This window comes from Hemiscyllium ocellatum, chromosome 16 (genome assembly GCF_020745735.1).
Source record: "Hemiscyllium ocellatum isolate sHemOce1 chromosome 16, sHemOce1.pat.X.cur, whole genome shotgun sequence".
Classification (NCBI taxonomy): domain Eukaryota; kingdom Metazoa; phylum Chordata; class Chondrichthyes; order Orectolobiformes; family Hemiscylliidae; genus Hemiscyllium; species Hemiscyllium ocellatum.
Window position 1 is genome coordinate 71783915 of NC_083416.1, and position 18519 is coordinate 71802433.

The window sequence follows — 18519 nt, forward strand, 5'->3', positions numbered from 1 at the left end:
ATGCTTTCCTTTATTGGTCAGAATATTGAGTGCAGGATTTGGGAGGTCATGTTGCAACTGTACAGGACATCAGTTAGGCCACTGTTGGAATATTGTATGCAATTCTGTTCTCCTTCCTATGGGAAAGATGTTGTGAAACTTGAAAGGGTTCAGAAAAGATTTGCAAGGATGTTGCCACGGTTGGAGAATTTGAGCTAAAGGGAGAGGCTGAACAGGCTAGGACTGTTTTCCCTGGAGTGTTGGAGGCTGAGGGGTGACCTTATAGAGGTTTACAAGGTTATGAGAGGCATGGATAGGATAAATAGACAAAGCCTTTTCCCTGGGATCGGGAGCCCAGAACTAGAGGGCATAGGTTTAGGGTGAGACGGGAAAGATATAAAAACGACCAAAGGGGCAACTTTTTCATGCAGAGGGTGGTACATGTACGGAATGAGCTGCCAGAGGATGTGGTGGAGGCTGGTACAATTGCAACATTTAAGAGGCATTTATGAATAATGTAGGGATACGGGTCGGGTGCTGGCTGGTGGGACTAGATTGGGTTTGGATATCTGGTTGGCGTGGACAGGTTGGACTGAAGGGTCTGTTTCCATGCTGTACATCTCTATGACTCTCTGACTCTAAGATACCCTGCAAGGACTGTGAGAAACACGACATCGGACAAACAGGAAGCAAACTGTCCATATGAGTGCATGAACATCCGCTCACCATTGTCAGACATTACCTGCACTCTCTCATTTCCAACCATACAGACAACTACGGACACAATTTCAACTGGGACAATGTAACCATCCCAGTACAAGCTAAGCAGGAACACGTGAGAGAATTTTTGACACTCTGTCCTGAACTCAACCAATTAACATATTGAACTGGAACTCATATACAAACCACTCAGATACAGAATTGCAAGGACCAAAAACCAGGGACATAAAAATGCAGGATGTGACAGGCCAGCAACACCGTGTCGAAGGTGCACGGATATTGTCACCGAGCAAGGCAACAAAATCTCTGCAGAAAACCACATCAGCTTGGCGAACGAGTCGCCGACTTCATCCACAACCTGAGCTACAAATCTATACAAAAACTTTTTAAAGATCTCTCAATGTCCTTCTTCAAAGGAAACAGCCAGCGTCATTGTTTTCCCCACCAACCACAACATCCAACTAATTCATTTATGAGCACCAACACTACTGCAGCTCCCCACTGCCACCAGTCTGCAGCATCAAGAATGACAGCACATGTGGAAAACAGAGCGCCTCAAATCCATCTCAAATTAGTGACTGCATTTAGAGAATTGTATTTGCATGATTCATGATATCCAAATGCACCAAAATGATTGGAGAAACATTGTTTTCTTTTGAGAGTTGTCACTGTTGGAATATGGAACACAAACCAGGCTATTCACATCAAGCAATGTCCCACCAATAACAATGTCTAAAAAATTAGTCCAATAATTTTTATTAAAATTGGTTGAAGGATAAATTCTCAGCAGCACATTGAAAGAGCTCCCACAATCCTCTTTGAAACAGCAAAAATAGAAAGCTGAGAGGCTAGATGTAGCGGGCCATGTTTGAATTTGTAAGCGAAAGACAATATCATTGCCTGTGCAGTACTCCTCCAGTATGGCACAGAACTATCAACTGTCACTTAAAAGCAAAATACTGCGGAAGGTGAAGTTCCGACACAAAGAAAATGCTGGAGAACCTCAGTTGGTCTGGTGGCATTTGTGGAGAGAGAAGCAATCTATGTTTCATGTCCATTGTGACTCTTCTTCAGAACTACTGTCAACCGATGATGTTGTGATCAAGCCTCTGAACCATGACGCAACCCCACAAATGACGACTAATAGAGAGGTGTACTCTTATTTTACGTTGTATTTATTCAGGATTAAACACACTTACAATGTTGTAATCGTTTCTTTGTTCTATTGACTCATTCCATCGCTGGTTATTAGATATAAATGTTAACGCTCTAGAAGTTTACATATATCGGATATTAGGAAGTGTTCATTGATGTTGGAAGGTACACAGCATTTGTTCACAAGAATGTTACCTGGACGTCAGGGGTGTTATTCTGAGTAGGATGATGTAAATTAGGACTGTAATCTCTGGAATTTTGGAAGTTACGGTGTGTACTCATCAAAGTCTTTACTGATATTATCAGGAAAAGACAGGGTGGATAAATATAAACTATTTCAATTTTGTTGGGGATATGAGAAATAACAGGCATTGTCTGAAAATTAGGGCCAGAATGTTTCAGAAAAGGTTTAGAAAGCTCTTCTGTGTGCAAAATGTGGAGATGCTTCTAGTTCTCTTGATAAACGACAACTGAAGATCAATTGTTAATTTCAAATTTGAGATAGCTAAATTTTTATTATGCAAAAAGGTACGTTGGAATCTGGGCCAGAGGTAGTAGATGGAGTTAGGCCACAGATTTACCATGATCTCATTGTAAGGTAGAACAAGCTGGAGGGGATGAATGGCCTACTCCTGTTCCTACATTCCTGTGTTAACAAGTTTGTTAAATTCTTCAGGTTTTCCTCCAATATTGAATTCAAAAATTCAATTTCACACTGTCCATATATAGCCTTAGGTTATAGTCCAACAGGTTTATTTGGAAACACTAGCTTTTGGAGCGCTGCTGAGCAGTGCTCCGAAAGCTAGGTGCTTCCAATTAAACCTGGTGTTTTGTGATTTTTAACTTTGTACACCCCAGTCCATAAATTTTAAATTTCAAACAATAAATGTACACCTGATAACTCTTTTTGTATCTACTTTGGAATTCTCATTCATGACTAAATCTTTGCTCTTATAAAATAAGACACTGCATTGGTGAGCAATCACAAATCAGATCACGCATTATGCTAATGGTTGTTCCATTGGACTGCATTACAGTCTCCATCTCAGAGTAGGAATCAATCACTGATACAATATAGATAGACTGCAGATAAATGCACAAACGCATGTACACAGGATCAGAATATAAACACATATGATAAATACATACACAATGTATCAGCACAGACATGATTGAAGCGTAGAAGGTTGAGAAAGGACCTTATAGCAGTTTATAAAATCATGAGGGGTATGGATATCATTAATGGTACCTGCCTTTCCCGAGGATGGGGGATTTAAAGACTCGTGACACGATATAGCACACCAGTGATAATTGCATACATATCTGTACACAGACCAAACAAATAAGCATGAAATTTAAGTATCAAAGTTTTAAAAAATATTCTCTATTAAAAATTATAAACTAGATCGAAGTAATTTACTTATTGTCCTTGTTGAGAATGCTCCTTACAAGCAGGTTAGACATGTTCTAACAGCGTGGGAACAAAGAGGAAGGTCAAGGACAGAGGGCTCTGTGATCCAATGACAACAGGAAATACTCACACCTTCCATTCTGAAACAATGGAGTCAGAGAGATCAAAAGGCCCTTCAGTCCTTCGAGTCTGCACCAATTAAAAACAACCACCTGACTACTCTAATCCCATTTTCCAGCACTTGGCCCATAGCCTTGTATGTCTTGGCATTGCAGGTGCACATATAAATGCTTCTTAAATGCACTGAGGATTTTTTTTGCCTCTACCAGCCTTACAGGCAGTTCCAGATCCTCACCTTCCTCTACATGAAAACATTTTTCCTCACATCTCCTTTAAACCTCCAGCCCCTTGCTTATAATCTATGCACCCTGGGTATTGGCCCTTCCATCAAGGAGAAACATTTCTTCCTGTCTATGACTCTCATAATTTTAAACATCTCTATCATGTCCCCTCTCAGTGTCCTCTGCTCTCAGGAAAACAACACCATTGTGTTCTGAGGAAGATCACTCAACCCAAAGCATTAACTTTAATTTGTCTCTACAGATGTTGCCAGACCTGCTGAGATTTTCCAGCAATCTCTGTTTTTGTTTCAGATTTACAGCATCTGTGGCCCTTTTGGTTCCAATTCTGTCTAATCTCTCTTTCCATCCTGGGAAATTTCCTTTGCACCCTGTTCAGTCCCATTACATACCTTTGACAATGTGGTTTCCAGAACCATATACAATACTCTAGCTGCAGCATAACCAATCGTTTAGACAGTTCTAACAGAACTTTCAGCCCTTAAACTCAGCAAATACAACAAAGAATGCAATGAGATTTCTTCATAAGTTTATCTATCTGTCCTCATAACTTAAGGATCTGTTTTACAGGCACACCTAAGTTCTGTCCCATCCTTGGAGCTTTGGAGGGTCCAGCAGTCATCTGGTATTCCCCTAAGGTGCTTGTCCTCACCTTTTCATCACCATCACGCAGAACAATCTGCAAACAATCCATTCTGAGAGTGTCAATGATTGTGAAGGATATCTCAGTAAATCCGCCCCAAACCTGTTGCCATTATAACTTTAATTTGCAAAATTATTTTCCGTCTTTTCATTATGGTGATTTTTTAATGATTATTTTATTGATTTTTTTAGTCACAATTGGTCATATCCCAAACAATTCCAACAGGGGGAGCATGGAGACAATGTTCCCCTGTGATTCCACAGTTGCTTTATATTATTGTTTCCAGGAGATGCACAGGAGACATGGTGTCTTCATTTGAGTTGATCATTGGGCATTAAAATTCTGTTGTAAATTCTCAAAGTGGATGTTAAAACGGATCAATTCTATTCAACTCAGCTGCAGAGAGAATCTGGCTGACATCCCTCTCAGTTACAAATCCATACTGCCAGCTTTTTAACTTTACACATGGCAGTAGTGTTAAATCACCGCGTTATGATCCCAGCTGATGTTATTACTGGAGAATTCAGTTCCCTGCCTGGAATCGTATTTATTTTAACAAGGTTGAAACATAAGTACGGAATCAGGCAGATTTCTGGTTAACCAGGAAACAAGTTAATGAACAAAAGAAATGAAGATGGAACAGAATGAACCAATCAACACACAGCAATCAATGATATTGAAACAGATATAAATCACAAATCCTACATCACACCCATCCATCCCTCGAGGTATAAAACGGTCACTGCAGGATGTGACCCAACCAGCCAAGAGCAGAGATCAGGAATTCAGACCAACATCCACCATAATTACCATTCAATGCAATATGACACAGCCACCTTGAAAGTTAGCACTTGGAAAGTAACATTATACGGAGATTGGAACAATAGATGTACACAAGTCACAATATAAATGAATCCACCGACATGAAAGTAGCATCAAAGATATAACCCGAAAAAAACTAACATGAAAGATTGCAAAGTTCGATTAATTTTGTTTTATAGGAGTGAAGATCTCATTGAGCACAGGTACATCTGTGTCTCATCATTCATTCTGCGATCACAAATCAGGGCTAGAGTTCAGGATCTGTAATCCAACAGCTTCTGTATTTCTTGTTGCCTTCTCCAGAATCCTGCTGCTTGATTTCTAACAAGAGGCAAAGAATTACTTCAAATTTAATCCTTCAAGGGTAAACATTCAGAAGGAAGTGATGGACAAAGGAAATTTTACGAATGGACAAGGAAACAGAGTTTGACTCATGTACCGCTGACTCATGGTGGATAAGATCATTTCAACAGTTGAAACTGATTTTTTTTCCTATTTCTGGGGAGTTAGCTTTGTAAGGATTAGAGAGAAAACTTTGAACCTTCTCACTGGGTTTGCTCACAAATAGCAATGTTAAGTTACAAGACGTGCCTTTTCTAAAATCGAAAGCAAGGACATAGAGCCAACAAAATGACTGCAAATGTAAACTCCGTGACTGTTGTTCCGGATCAAATCAGACCCCACCCCCTCAAAATATTTGGAAGGTAACCTAGACCCTGATTTTGTCTAATTTTAACATCTAATGTAACTTACTGTGTGCCAGATGCTGTTCCAGATGCAATTTGATTGGTCAAACTACTCGATGTTACGCAAAACAGAATTTATCGAAACACTATTGTTAAAATACACAGATGAAAGAAGAACTTGGAATAACTTAACTATACTGGAAAACTTAACAGAATAATAGATGCTGTAAACATTAGTAATTAATGCTTCCAGTATAGTAATGTCCAACAAATCCACCCCTTGGCAAAACGTCTAATTCAGAAAATCTGATTTGTCTCACAGCAGAGAGAAACCCCAGCTCCTAGCTGTAACCGAAAGAGAGTAAAGACAGCTTCTAATTCTCCAAAACCCCAGCAACTTTGGTTTCTGAGAAAAGATTTACAAACCAAACCATAATTCCCTGAGATTGTCTCAGTCTGAAGGCGAGATGCTAAAACAAAATGACAGCGGTTTAGGAGAAACCTATTTTCCCCATTTCACTAATACACAGGAACAGGGTTTAGAAGTGAGATTCAACTCTACTCTGTTTGTGTTAGTGACCTGACATCCTCACCTGTACACCAATGTGCTTTGAAGGTGACAATTCTGAGGCAGGCGATTAAGCCCGACCCCCTACACTGTACTGGAGAAAGAGAGAGTAAAGAATCTCTCTCTGAGGTCTGACAGGTAGCCACTGACAAAAAGAACCAGGACAAAGGACTTTCAATCAACCTTCAAAGCCAAGAATCTCAAAATCAACTGTTCATTGTTAAAATATAAATTCATCCAATTAAGGAGAGAAGTTTCCACATGGGAGGGAATTCTTTGTAAGATGAGATTGTGGTGATTAATTGAGGGAGTGGGTGAATAACGAAGTGGAGCCAGTTCTTCCTGTTCACCCAGGAGCTCATCAATTTGGGCTAGCCCATCTCGCAAGGTACTAACTTGGTGAACCTTGGTTGGGTCTTGTCAGAATCGGATCGGCCAGCGAGCAGTGAAACCCAGCTGATAGGCTTCAGCAAATAGAAGGAACTAACCTGGCAGAAATTATAAACTGCAGTTCTTGGCATCATTGGAAGATACTTGCACAATTTTAATTTCACCCAAGTGTTCATGGCCTTGAAAAACCCCTTCCTCAAATACAAGTCAAATAGGTTTCTCTCAAACAGTCTTTTTCTTGGAGCTGACTGAGATTTGAACATCAGTGAAGCAGCGAAACCAAACCTGCCCCAGAGGTTGTGGTTTACTTTGTGACAAGTGGATTTCCGAATCCCAACTCAACTGAAGCCTTCTCGAGACATCAGATCGCTAACATCAAGAATTACAGCAACAAGAATCAGAGCAAACAGTAAATATTCAGGAGGTATCTTCAGTTCATTATAATTTTACAGCTCTTGGTTTAATTATTCAAATATTGTTTTTTGACATTTTTCAATAACATAATTTACAAGAGGAGTATTTGTAAGAATCAATGAAAACTGTTCAAAGAACAGCATCCTTGTTTGTGCATGTCCACTCATTGATAAACAGGGAAGGAACTATTTGCTTTTCCTGATTTCTTCCTTGGGGATAATGGGAATAAAAAGGGTTTCTGACAGGAAAGTCCGGAAAAAAAATCAAGGCTTATAATTTCATCCAATTTTGATAAATTGATCTGTTGCACTCTACTCATTATGATTCTTTTAAATGGGTTTAATGAACAATTTATTAATCACAAACAACAATTCAGTTTGGACCACTAATATCTGTCCAAAGGCACCAGTTTCCTCAGCGACAATTGACAGTTAAATCAGGATTTTTAAAAAAATTCTTACTCTGTTTATCTTCTTCATGTGGAAGATAAGGCCAACCACAAAGACCAGTTTAGTAATCAAGTGAACAGAAACTGCGATGGTCCAAATGACTGGAACTGGCCTCATGCTCACTGTGAACAAGAAAGTGGTTGATAACAGTTAAAGTCTCCATCTCATTCAAAGTTGAAAATTAAATTAAATTAATTCAATGAAATTAATCAGCTTTGTGTGAATGAAAAAAGGAGTGTGGAAAGTAATTGAATCATTTGTTTACTTTTACTGACTCGATGTAAAAGTGTTATGTTTGCCACAGTGGATGAAACCAAACTCACCACTGAGATTGCCCAGGTGGTGAGCTCTCGATCTCAGCTGTATTGTGCCATCAAGGCGTGAAACAGCCACAGCTCTGAAATTGGAAACTATTTTCAAACCAGAAGTATACTCAGAAATGCAATGTTGGTGATATTATTCATATCCAGCCTTGCAACTATGGATGGTTCAGAATGTTTCATGACAAGAATAACATTTTTCTCAGGCACGTTACATTTAAAATTGTAGTGCAATATCTCAATCCACTCCTGTAACACGCGATCAGGTAATGAATAAAGTAATTGCACAATTTACTCAGACAGACAGAGTCCTGATACACTTCTGCTGAATTGAGTCAGGTCCCATCGCCTGGACATGGTCAAGATTTTAATCGATGAAATGAAACATTCGATATGATCTGTCATGAAATCTGGAGATCAATCACCATCATATTACTGTCCACGTCAAAGTAGATTTCTTCTCTGATGCCTAGTTTACAATTTCTTTTTGGTCATTGTTTATAATAATCTGTAATCCTGCTGATCGGGAAGTGAGTGGTTGACTCTGAACCATCCCCAACATCATCAGTCAAATTTACATCACTGATCAATTCAAACGTTAATGTGAATTTTTTTTCCCTTCCAAAGATGAGAAGCTGTTCAAAACAAACTGCTCTGTGACCTCTTCTGCTCCCGAGATAAAAAGTGGCTGATTACCACTCACAGAAGAATGTTATCCCTTGTGGATGGCATACCACACTGTAGACAGGTCTATGTTTCACCCTTCCAGGAATGTACAGAAAGCCACATCGAGAAACCAAATGCAACCCCTGGTCTGTGTGTATTAGTGGGCTGGTGTGCTCGTGTGGAATTATGTGCTGTTAATCTCACAGTTTGAGAACAACCATTATATACCACTCTGCTGCAGGTAAACAATGTCAGAAGTGTTGGAGAGTTATGGAATTGATATGATTGAGGGGTGGAGACAGAATAACATCATATTTTTCAATCATTATACATAGAATCTAATGGAATGCAATGAAGTCTGCATAATTCCAGTCCACTACAAGCAAGGTGTATTAAAGTTGATAGTGGGGATTCAACCTTATATAAACGTAATTGGCACAAATACACATTTTCAGTTGCTTGCAGAGCTAAATTGTGAACCCTCAGTAATGTGAAACATAAAAGAGGATGAAAAGGAAGTCATTTTCATTTTAAAAGAAATAACTAAAAATGCATTTCAAATAAAATCTGAGACACTTACTGTAAAGCTTCAGATCATAAGGAATTAAAACCTTGGGTACGTTTTCATGAAACAAAATACATGCCCAGTAGCTGCTGTCTCTATCAAATTCCTGAGTAATCAGCTGTAAATTATCCCCTTCCTGCTTCTGTTCCTTGAATGTTTTTGCTGCAACAATTTTACCACCGCTATCAATCCAAGCAAGTCTCATGGATTCAGTGACATCAGAGACAGAACAGGTCAGGGTAACAGAGCCTCCCTCAGTCTCTGCATCAGAGAGTTCCGCTGTGACTGTGTAAACAAGAAAATCATTTAGATTTTAAACAATGACTCGATCAATGAAAGCATCATCAACATTTTATCCCCTACCTTTAACTGTGATCAGGTTAATGGTCAAATGATTATTTGATCCCTGAAAACATCTGTAAACTCCTGCATCTTCAAACAGGACAGGCACAATCCGCACACTGAAAAACCTGTCAGTGAAACTGCTCACTGGAGGGACCAATCGACTCCCAAAGTAGGTCCTGTTTATGTTGACAGGCTTTGATTTGTAAGTGAAAGCAATTTCTTGATCTTCATCCTTTAAAGGTGAAGACCAGGTCCATTTAGTTTTTATTATCGTAGAATCGACTTCACAAATCAGCTCGACTTCACTGCGATCTGTGACTGACCGATAAAGTGTGTATTTTTTATCACGTAAATCTGCAACAAAGAGAAACCGAAGATTGTTACAGTCACTGATAAACACAGGGGTGGAAATTCAATGAGGCCAAGTATCATCTTCTTCCCTTTTGTCATCTGGGAGAACATTACTGGGCTAGTGAGATTGATTAGGATCTGAGTACACTGGCTATTCACCCAGGCTATTTTTGAATTAAGTAAGGGGTTGTGGTACAAAGTCAATCTTCCCTCAAGATAATCTCCTTGTCCAAGTGATATCATTTCCACAAGGCCTGGAGGCAATATTTAATTGGTTAAATAAAATCAAAATGTTGCAGATGCTGGAGATTTGAAATAAAAATAGAAAGGGCTGGAGTAACTCTGGCAACATCTTTGAAGAAAAAAATGGCATTTACAAACCCAAGTCCAATATGTCTTTTCTTTGGATCTGAATTAGTTGAACTACTTCAGCAATGAAACATCAAGAAATGTCTCATAATCATTCTCTTGGATGCTTATTATCTCAATGGGATGTTATTTCATGGTCCAATGGAAATAGAAACACAGACAGGTCCATCAAAGTTTGCTACATCAAAGAGTGAGGGCAAACTTGGATGAGCCTCAGACCTTTAGACAGTAGAAGAGCAAAGAGAAGTTAATTTGTTTAAGGCAAGCAGTTGATCAGCTGGTCCTAATCACACATAGATACCAAATGATAGGCATTGACACTGATGCAGGAAATATTAGACAGTTTAACATTTGGTTTGAGGCTGGGAAACTCAAATCACCCCCTGCAACCAAAGACCTTAAAGAGCACCTTCCAAATCTTTTAAGACTTCCTTCAAGAAGGGCAAGGATAGCAGATATGTGGGAACACCACCAGCTGCAATGTCACATGAAGAAATGAACCATTAAACACTGTCCAATGTGACAAGTTGCTTGGTATTCCACACGCCACACGAACAATACCATTTCATAATGCAGCTGAATTCATTCTCAGGAAAGGTTTACACTTGGTCAGGGTCCAATTCATCTGGGATCGTTGTTACGACTACTAATAAAGCTGCAGAGGCGTCCTGAAAATCTATATCCATTCTGTTTACAGTCTTCATAGCTCTCACATTCCTGCCTCACTGTCAGGGATAAATGCTTTTCAAGGATGGTTGCTCGGAGATAATGATGATATATTCCTGGGGCCAAATGTACATATAAGGTAACATGCCCTTCCACCAGAGACATTGCACCGCAGACAATAGGCGTTCCCAGTTTTGAATGCTTTGTTAAATCTGGAGGGGTCTGTCAGAACAGGTGGAGTCCTTCAATATAACTAGTACTACACTGGCTCCAACATAAATGCATTTGGCTGTCTCCATGTACAGTTGTGGGTGCTATGGATAAGCAGGATAAATCAGAAAGGTGTTCATGTCGATCAGAGTGATGCCTGTCGGATTGAGTTGGGAGTGTGGGCCAACTGATAGTCAGGTCTTCTCATGGGGCATCATTGGATCTTCAGGAGAGTCAAGTGCAGCAGGATGCTCAGTGACTGCCTGAAATACACTCCCTCACTTTTACCATTAATGACCAGCATTAGCAGCAAGGTGACAGAGGAATAAGAGACAAGGTTCACAAATAACCAATTTAAATCACAAGGGATCTTCTTCTTACATCCCTTGGCTATGCCTTCCTTCACTCAGGTACAGTAAATGATCGTCTCTGAGTGTAAGAACACTGAGAACTTTTCGAAGTCACTGGTTCCATTGAAAGAATGTCCCAGAAAAGACCCAAATCTTGTTCAGTGTCAGCACCTTCAATCAGTTTGTACTTTCAATTGCATTGGCCTTAATTTCATTTGATTTTTGGTTTTTGCTTTTGTTTTATGAACTGATATAAATTGAAATGATTCTAGCAAATTCTCCTGATAGGTGGCATGAATTCATAAATTCACCATTTTATGATATCAATAACCAGAACAGAGACAAAGATCATGTTCTGCATTAGAATCTGACAGTGTTAAAGTGCTCACTCTATTTTGTGGGGAATGGTTTTATATCAGTGACTATTGATCATCTACTTATGGTAGTTCTGGACTTACTGTGATTCACATCAATGTTTGTGCTTCCAGTGAGAATAATGGAGTTATTTTCCTGTACTTCCCATGTATATAAATTCTGATTTTCGGTTCCAGCATGTCTAATGATGAGATAGACTGTGTTATTCAGTTGGATCTCTTCAGTGTTGATCCTCCTGTTTTCCTGAGAAGAGTTTCTCTGTTTCCACTGAAGATTGACAGTGTCTGAGAGTCTGGAGATGGTGCAGCTGAGGGTGATGTCACTGCCCATTACAGGCCACTGTGAATCAATCTCAACTGTAAAACAGAGACATGAAGCTTATACATCTCAGAAAGCTCTTTCATGCTTATCATTCACATTTCCCAGTTTTGTTCACAGATGATTTCCCTTCGCATCTCCCTTTTCCTTTTCTACCTGCAGTTTCTTGGCAATATTACCCAAAAACATGGCTTGAAATTAGTTGAGATTCTGAAAGATTTGCATGTTCTCTATAGTGCTTGTTGGAAACTCAAGATGACTTTCTGGGGAAGGTTATTGAACCATTTGCCAAACAGGCATTAATGAGGCCATTGTCCCAACTTCACCTGAAATCAAGACATTGGAGATGGAAGTCCTGCTCAGCAAGAGTGTGTGCTTTTCTCGGATTAGGGTAGCAGTGCTAATGGTTCAGAGTGGTCAGAGGCAAGGGTGTAAGGGGTTTCTTCCAGCAAACACCCTCTTGTCTGATGTCTATTCCCTTGATCATTGGTACTGGCTGCCATTGATCAATGTAGTGAAACTCCAGCCCCAAGGTGACTTCCTGCCCAATGATTGACAACCTCCATGAACACTGCTTGGTGACAGGCCCTTCTGTTTCTGAGTTAAGCCCAGCAGTGTGGAATGAGACCCTTGAATTATCTTGAAGTATTCACTTAAAGGCTGTATCGATTGTAATGAGATCAGCCTGGTGTATGACACGAATATGAGACAGCTAATTGTCACCATTAATCTGGTCCAATCAGGGAGCCCTCACTGATAGATGACAAAGGAGTATCAGACATCATAGAATCATAGAATCCCGACAATGTGGAAACAGGCCATTCAGCCCAACAAGTCCACATTGACCGTCCGAAGAGTAACTCACCCAGGCCCCTTCCCCTAACCTATTACTCTACATTTCCCCTTACTAATGCACCTAACCTATACATCCCTGAACACTACAGACAATTTCTTCACTTTGACACCTGGCTCTAGGGGAGATGGATCAGAGTCAAGGACTCTTCACATGGAAATAAAAGGTGACATTCTGATAGAAGACCAGCCTCTGTGGAGTATTTTGAGGCAGCTTGACAAAAGGATCAACCATGGGTCCAACTGGCCAGAATGTGATTATGGTGAACGTGAGAATGCAGCAATGTTTGAGTGAGTCACATTGCACCCTATTCAGTGCCTTTCTGTCCCAACGCTCAGTCCTTCCAAGTGTGGAACATTCTATCCATTGGGTCAGCTTCTACATGTCTATTCATGACACTCTGATCAGTATGTCTACCTTCGCTCACATTTGCTTCTGTGTTGTCACAATGTTGATATTACCTCTACTCTTCGATCAGATGCAATTTGTTCCAGTTACATAATCAAAAGGCCAAAGTCATCATCATCATCGGCGTTCACATTGAACACCGTACTGATACCTGCAGCTCTGTCTCTCTCCGTGGCAACTTTCTCTTCAATTATATGAAAATGGAGAAAAGATTGAGAACAAAAGCTAATGATAAGAATCAGAATTAATTATCCTCAATCCATCCACTTAATTTAATGACCAGACTGTTTTTACTATCTTCTTTTTTTTAATTGAGTTAGTTATTCTAGTTTAGGTGGTTAAATATTGAGAAGTATAGATTAGATTCCCTAATGTATGGAAACAGACCATTTTTCCCAACAGGTCCACACCAACTCTCTGAACAGTTACCCACCCAGACCCATTCCTCTACCCTATAGTGACCCCTGACTAAGGCACCTAACATTATGGCCAATTTAGCATGATCACCACGTCTTTGGATTGTGGAAGGAAATCCAGGCAGACATGGGAAAAATGTACAAACTCCATCGAGACAGTGACCTCAGGCGGGAATCAAACTCAGGTCCCTGGCACTGTGAGGCTGTAGTGCTAAACACCGAGCCACTGTGCCACCCGGTATGAAACAGTTTCATTTTTGATCGCTGTACCAAACTCCATTCCCTAACTGCTGACACCATCTCACTCTCCTTGGAATCTTTGAGATTAACTTGGACAGCTTGTAAATTTAGAGTGTGCTTGCCCTGTGATTATAGAGGAAAAGGCTAAGATTGAATATGGGAACAATAAACTATATCATGAGTGATTTAAAAAATCACATGTTGATGAGCTGACTCTGGAGAGCAATGCAACAATTGAGATCTTGCCCTAACTCTATGCAGCGAAGAGAATGTAAATAACCTGTTATCTTAAATGGGTTGGATTCCAACAAACACTTTTTTGAAAACAGTGGATGCAAAGTCTATGCAGTTGAGCAATATTAGTTTAAGAGATCATTTTATGACTGTGGAGTAAAGAGCACAAAAAGAGATGGAAGAGTGCTAAGTCTAAGTCTATAAGCTATATAGCACATGAATACATTCTTCCCGTTCAAAGACCTTAAACTCCAGCAACTTCACTTTAATAAGATAATTGACCCAGTCTCATCTAAGGTTCCCACCACTACAATCGTGAGATTGAGTTTCCAATTCCTATTTGTACTATGACTCAATAGGAATGGATTCCAACAATCTATGAATTTCCATGGATTGACAGAAAATCATTTTATTCAACCCTTTCCACTCCTTCTTACTTACCTTTGATCACAAATAGCTCAATCTGTTTCAGGATCTTCTTAATGGGCTCTGTTTGAGTCCAGCTAAACAATCCACCAAGTTCAAAGCTAGGATTTCTGATTAACAGATTGAGGGTACCATAGTGCTCATACATTCTTCGAGAAATGTCTGGTGTATCATTGTAATCATCACTCCATTTTACAGCCCAATGCTGACCTTCTCTGTGAAAAGTTCCCAATTGTTTTATAGTTTGTTGTCCTGAATGTGGTCTCCATTCCCAGATAATGGAGCTATTTCCAGGATGGTCTGGTCCTTTCAATAAAAAGTACCCTTCCTGATGGAGAAAAAATGCTTCATTGAGGTTTCCTGTAAGGAAAGATGAAAATTGATAAAATGAGCTAATACATTTCAATGTCTATTTGTGTAATTATGAAGCCTACAGAAATTTTTTTTCAGTAAGTTCTTAATTATGATTCAGATATGACACAGCACGAACACACCAGAGTAAGAGACTTTGTAGTTCACAGAACAAAGGTCTTTGTGTTCAAGCTGTATTTAATTTTGTTTTGTGTGATATGGATGTCACAGGAAAGAACAGCACTTGTTGTTTATCTCTAATTGCCCTTGAGCCAAACAGGTTTTTTTCTGTCATCTCATAGATATCCCATGAGAGATGGAATGGTTGGAGATCTAATCTTGGGGAATAAAGACGGTCAAGTGATTGAAGCATCAGTGAGCAAGCATTTTGTGGATGGTGACCGTAACTCTGTAAGTTTTAAGGTCATGTTGTGTAGCAAGTGGAACCAAGTGGACTTATTTGACTACGAGGTACTTGAATGGTGTAGTTAAACTGGGCCAATCATCATTTCCTGATGAAGGTTTCTGGCCCGAAACGTCGAATTTCCTGTTCCTTGGATGCTGCCTAACCTGCTGTGCTTTAACCAGCAACACATTTTCAGCTCTGATCTCCAGCATCTGCAGACCTCACTTTTTACCCAATCAGGAAAGGTTTGGCTGACCAATAGAACCAGAGGAACCCCAGGCAGGTACCAGGGCAGGCTGCCCTCGAGGTAGCTGAAAGGTGCTGAGGGCGGTTAGTGAAGCCGGAAGGTGGGTAGGCCATCCTGACCGCTGTCACCCCGGGCAAGTACCGGGGCGGGCTGTCCTAGAGGTAGTCGAAAGCTGTGTCAGGGTGGACCGAGAACTGGAAGGGGCATGGGGTAGACCGAGAGCCGGAAGGTGCGTAGTGGTGGGCTGCCTTAGAGTGGTCGGAAGGTGGGTGGGGTGGGGGGCTTGCTGGGTCTGTATTGTCTACACTTTTTATGTAACAGGATTGTCTTATGCATAAATGTCATTGTTGCTGTCTTTTCATATGTGAAACTGGGATTTGAAGTTGTCCTCATCTCTCTGTAAACTTGTTGAACAGTAGGGTTTGGGGCCTGGCTTTGCTGTTCCTCTCCCTTGTAAAATTGCTGTTGCATACAGCTGTAAATGTTAACTGTTTTTCTGTCAACTCTTTTCTAATTGTTTAATAAAATTTTAAAAAATAGAACCGGGTATCCCCAGGCAGGTACCGGGGCGGGCTGTCCGAGAGGTGGTCGAAAGCTGTGTCAGTGTGGACCGAGAACTGGGAGGGACATTAGGTGGATCGAGAGCCAGAAGATGCGTAGGAGTGGGCTGCCTTCGAGTGGCCGGAAGGTGGGAGGGGCGGAGCTAGCTGGGTCTGTTTTGTATGCATTTTTTTTGTGTAATTCGATTGTCTTTTTATGTACAAATGTCATTGTTGCTGTCTTGTCATGCTTGAAACTGGGATATGGGGCTTGTCCTCATCTCCCTCTAAACTAGTTGAACGGTCGAGTTTGGGGCCTAGCTTTGCTGCTCCTCTCCCTTGTAAAATTGCTGCTGTATAGAGCTGTAAATGTTAACTGTTTTTTTTCTAAACTGTTTTGCAACGTTTAATAAAGTAATAAAAAAAAATAGAACCGGGGAACCCCAGGCAGGTACCGGGCGGCTGTCCTGGGGGCGGCCAAAAGGTGCAAACTATGGGCACTGGACCCAAAGTGTACTCCCCACTGTCACCTCTGTCACCTGTCCTGCCCTATTTCCCAAGAGTTGTGCAGGGGTTTTAAAAATATATGTAATGAGGACCTGGTTGGCCATAGTCAATGTACAAAAAAAAGCCAGGCGATTAGAATCTCCTCAGTTCAGGGGGGAAAAATAACCAGGAAATTTTCACTGTGTCTTGCAACTACACACAAACAAGATGGATGCTGGGGAAATAAGCACTACCGCTGTATGGCAGAAATGTATTGTATTAAGATTAAAGAAAAAAATGGAGATTAGAATCTCTTTTATGCATCTGCACTTCTTTCGTTTTTTTTATTTTGCAATTAAAATTAATGTTTTGTTAAATGGTCACCCATTTCCCATAGAGGTTGATTCTGGTGCAGCTGTATCTGTGTTTGCAGAATCTGTATTTAATAACATTTGTTCGGGACTCCAACTTTTAAGCTTGCGGGAAGCCTCACCCAGACTGAGAACATACCCTGAATATGCAACAGTTTCCCAGGGTATGATGTCAGTTCCAGTCTCCTGTGAGAAGCAAGTGGTGCAGTTACCCCTGATGGTAGTAAAAAGGTTGGGGCTGAGCTTATTGGGGTGGGATTGTTTGAGAAAGATTCACTTTGATTGGCTCAATACTTTTCAATCGGAAAATGGCTACCTCAAGTGAAGTCCAAGTAAAATACCCAGGAATTTTTCAAGAAGTGGTTAGAATTATCAGAGGCCAAGCTACTTTACCTGTTGACTAGGATGCAATTCCAAGATTTTGCAAGGCCTGCTCAGTGCCTTGTGCCTTGCGGGCAAAAGTAGAGGTAGAAATCAGGAGGCTGGAGAGTGAAAGAATCACCAAACCAGTGCAGTTTGCAGAATAAGCATTGTCAGTCACACTGACTGTGAAGCCTAATGACTCGGTTTTCTGTTGTGGGGGATTTTATGCAAATAGTAAACAGCTTTTTGCAGCTGGGTAAATATGTGGTCCCTCACATAGAGGACTTACGTGCAAATTTGATGGGGATGGGGGCTATCGTTTACGAAACTGGACTTGAGCCACATCAATCTGAAATTGCCACTGGATGAGAAGTCCCAGGAGTGAGGTATGCTAAAATTAATACCCACAAGGGTTTATATCAATATGCAAGCCTGCCATTTGAGGTGTCATCAGCCCATGCCCTTTTCCAATGCACCATGGAGAACATTTTACAAGGGTTGCCCTAGGTTGCTATTTATCTGAATGATGTATTAATAACAGGGAAGAACCAACAAAGAGCACTTGGAGAACGTGGACATATTCCTTAAACATTTCTCCCAGGTGGCGTATACCTTGGATGAGAAAAAATGTATGTTCCAGGCACCCCAAGTGTCCTGCCTGATGTACAGAGTCGATAAAAGCAAGGGAAGTGAAAAAGCAGTTATCATCACCTCGGGTGTTGGCAAACCATGAACTGACGCGACTGGTGGTGCTGACGTGTGATGCCTTCCTGAGGGATATCAGGATAGCGTTGGCTCACCAGTGGCCAAACAGTGAGGAATGCCCAATAGCATGTGCTTCCTCGAGTTTGGCTCATAATGAATACAAGTATGCCCAGAGAGAGGAGGAAACTTTTGCTAAAGCCTTCGCTGTGAAGAGGGTTCACCAGTACCTTTATGGACAGGAAATTGTCATAGTAAGAGATCACAAACTTGTGCTAGAACTACTGAAGGACATGCTGCCAATAGCTTCCGGTAGAGTTCAGCATTGGGCCTTTATAGATAACAG

General features: G+C 40.6%; 1 protein-coding gene across 1 annotated transcript; it reads right to left on the minus strand.

Moving 5' to 3' along the window:
- Positions 1-1804: 1804 nt before the first annotated feature.
- Positions 1805-15063, minus strand: LOC132823264 (uncharacterized). The gene is made up of 6 exons (XM_060836915.1): positions 14724-15063; positions 11897-12169; positions 9511-9846; positions 9163-9432; positions 7609-7718; positions 1805-5410 (listed from the first exon to the last, which is right to left on the minus strand). Exons 1-6 carry the CDS (start codon positions 14854-14856, stop codon positions 5324-5326), a joined length of 1209 nt encoding a protein of 402 aa, XP_060692898.1. The 5' UTR covers positions 14857-15063; the 3' UTR covers positions 1805-5323.
- Between the last annotated feature and the right edge of the window lie 3456 nt (positions 15064-18519).

What these genes read in the sequence shown, in the direction of transcription:
- LOC132823264 (XM_060836915.1), bottom strand. Translation starts at nt 14,856, where the DNA reads ATGTATGAGCACTATGGTACCCTCAATCTGTTAATCAGAAATCCTAGC. An exon ending in TGAGCTATTTGTGATCAAAG is followed by an intron (nt 12,170 to 14,723) that starts GTAAGTAAGAAG and finishes TCTGTTTTACAG; the next exon opens with TTGAGATTGATTCACAGTGG. An exon ending in TTATGATCTGAAGCTTTACA is followed by an intron (nt 7,719 to 9,162) that starts GTAAGTGTCTCA and finishes TCTTGTTCACAG; the next exon opens with TGAGCATGAGGCCAGTTCCA.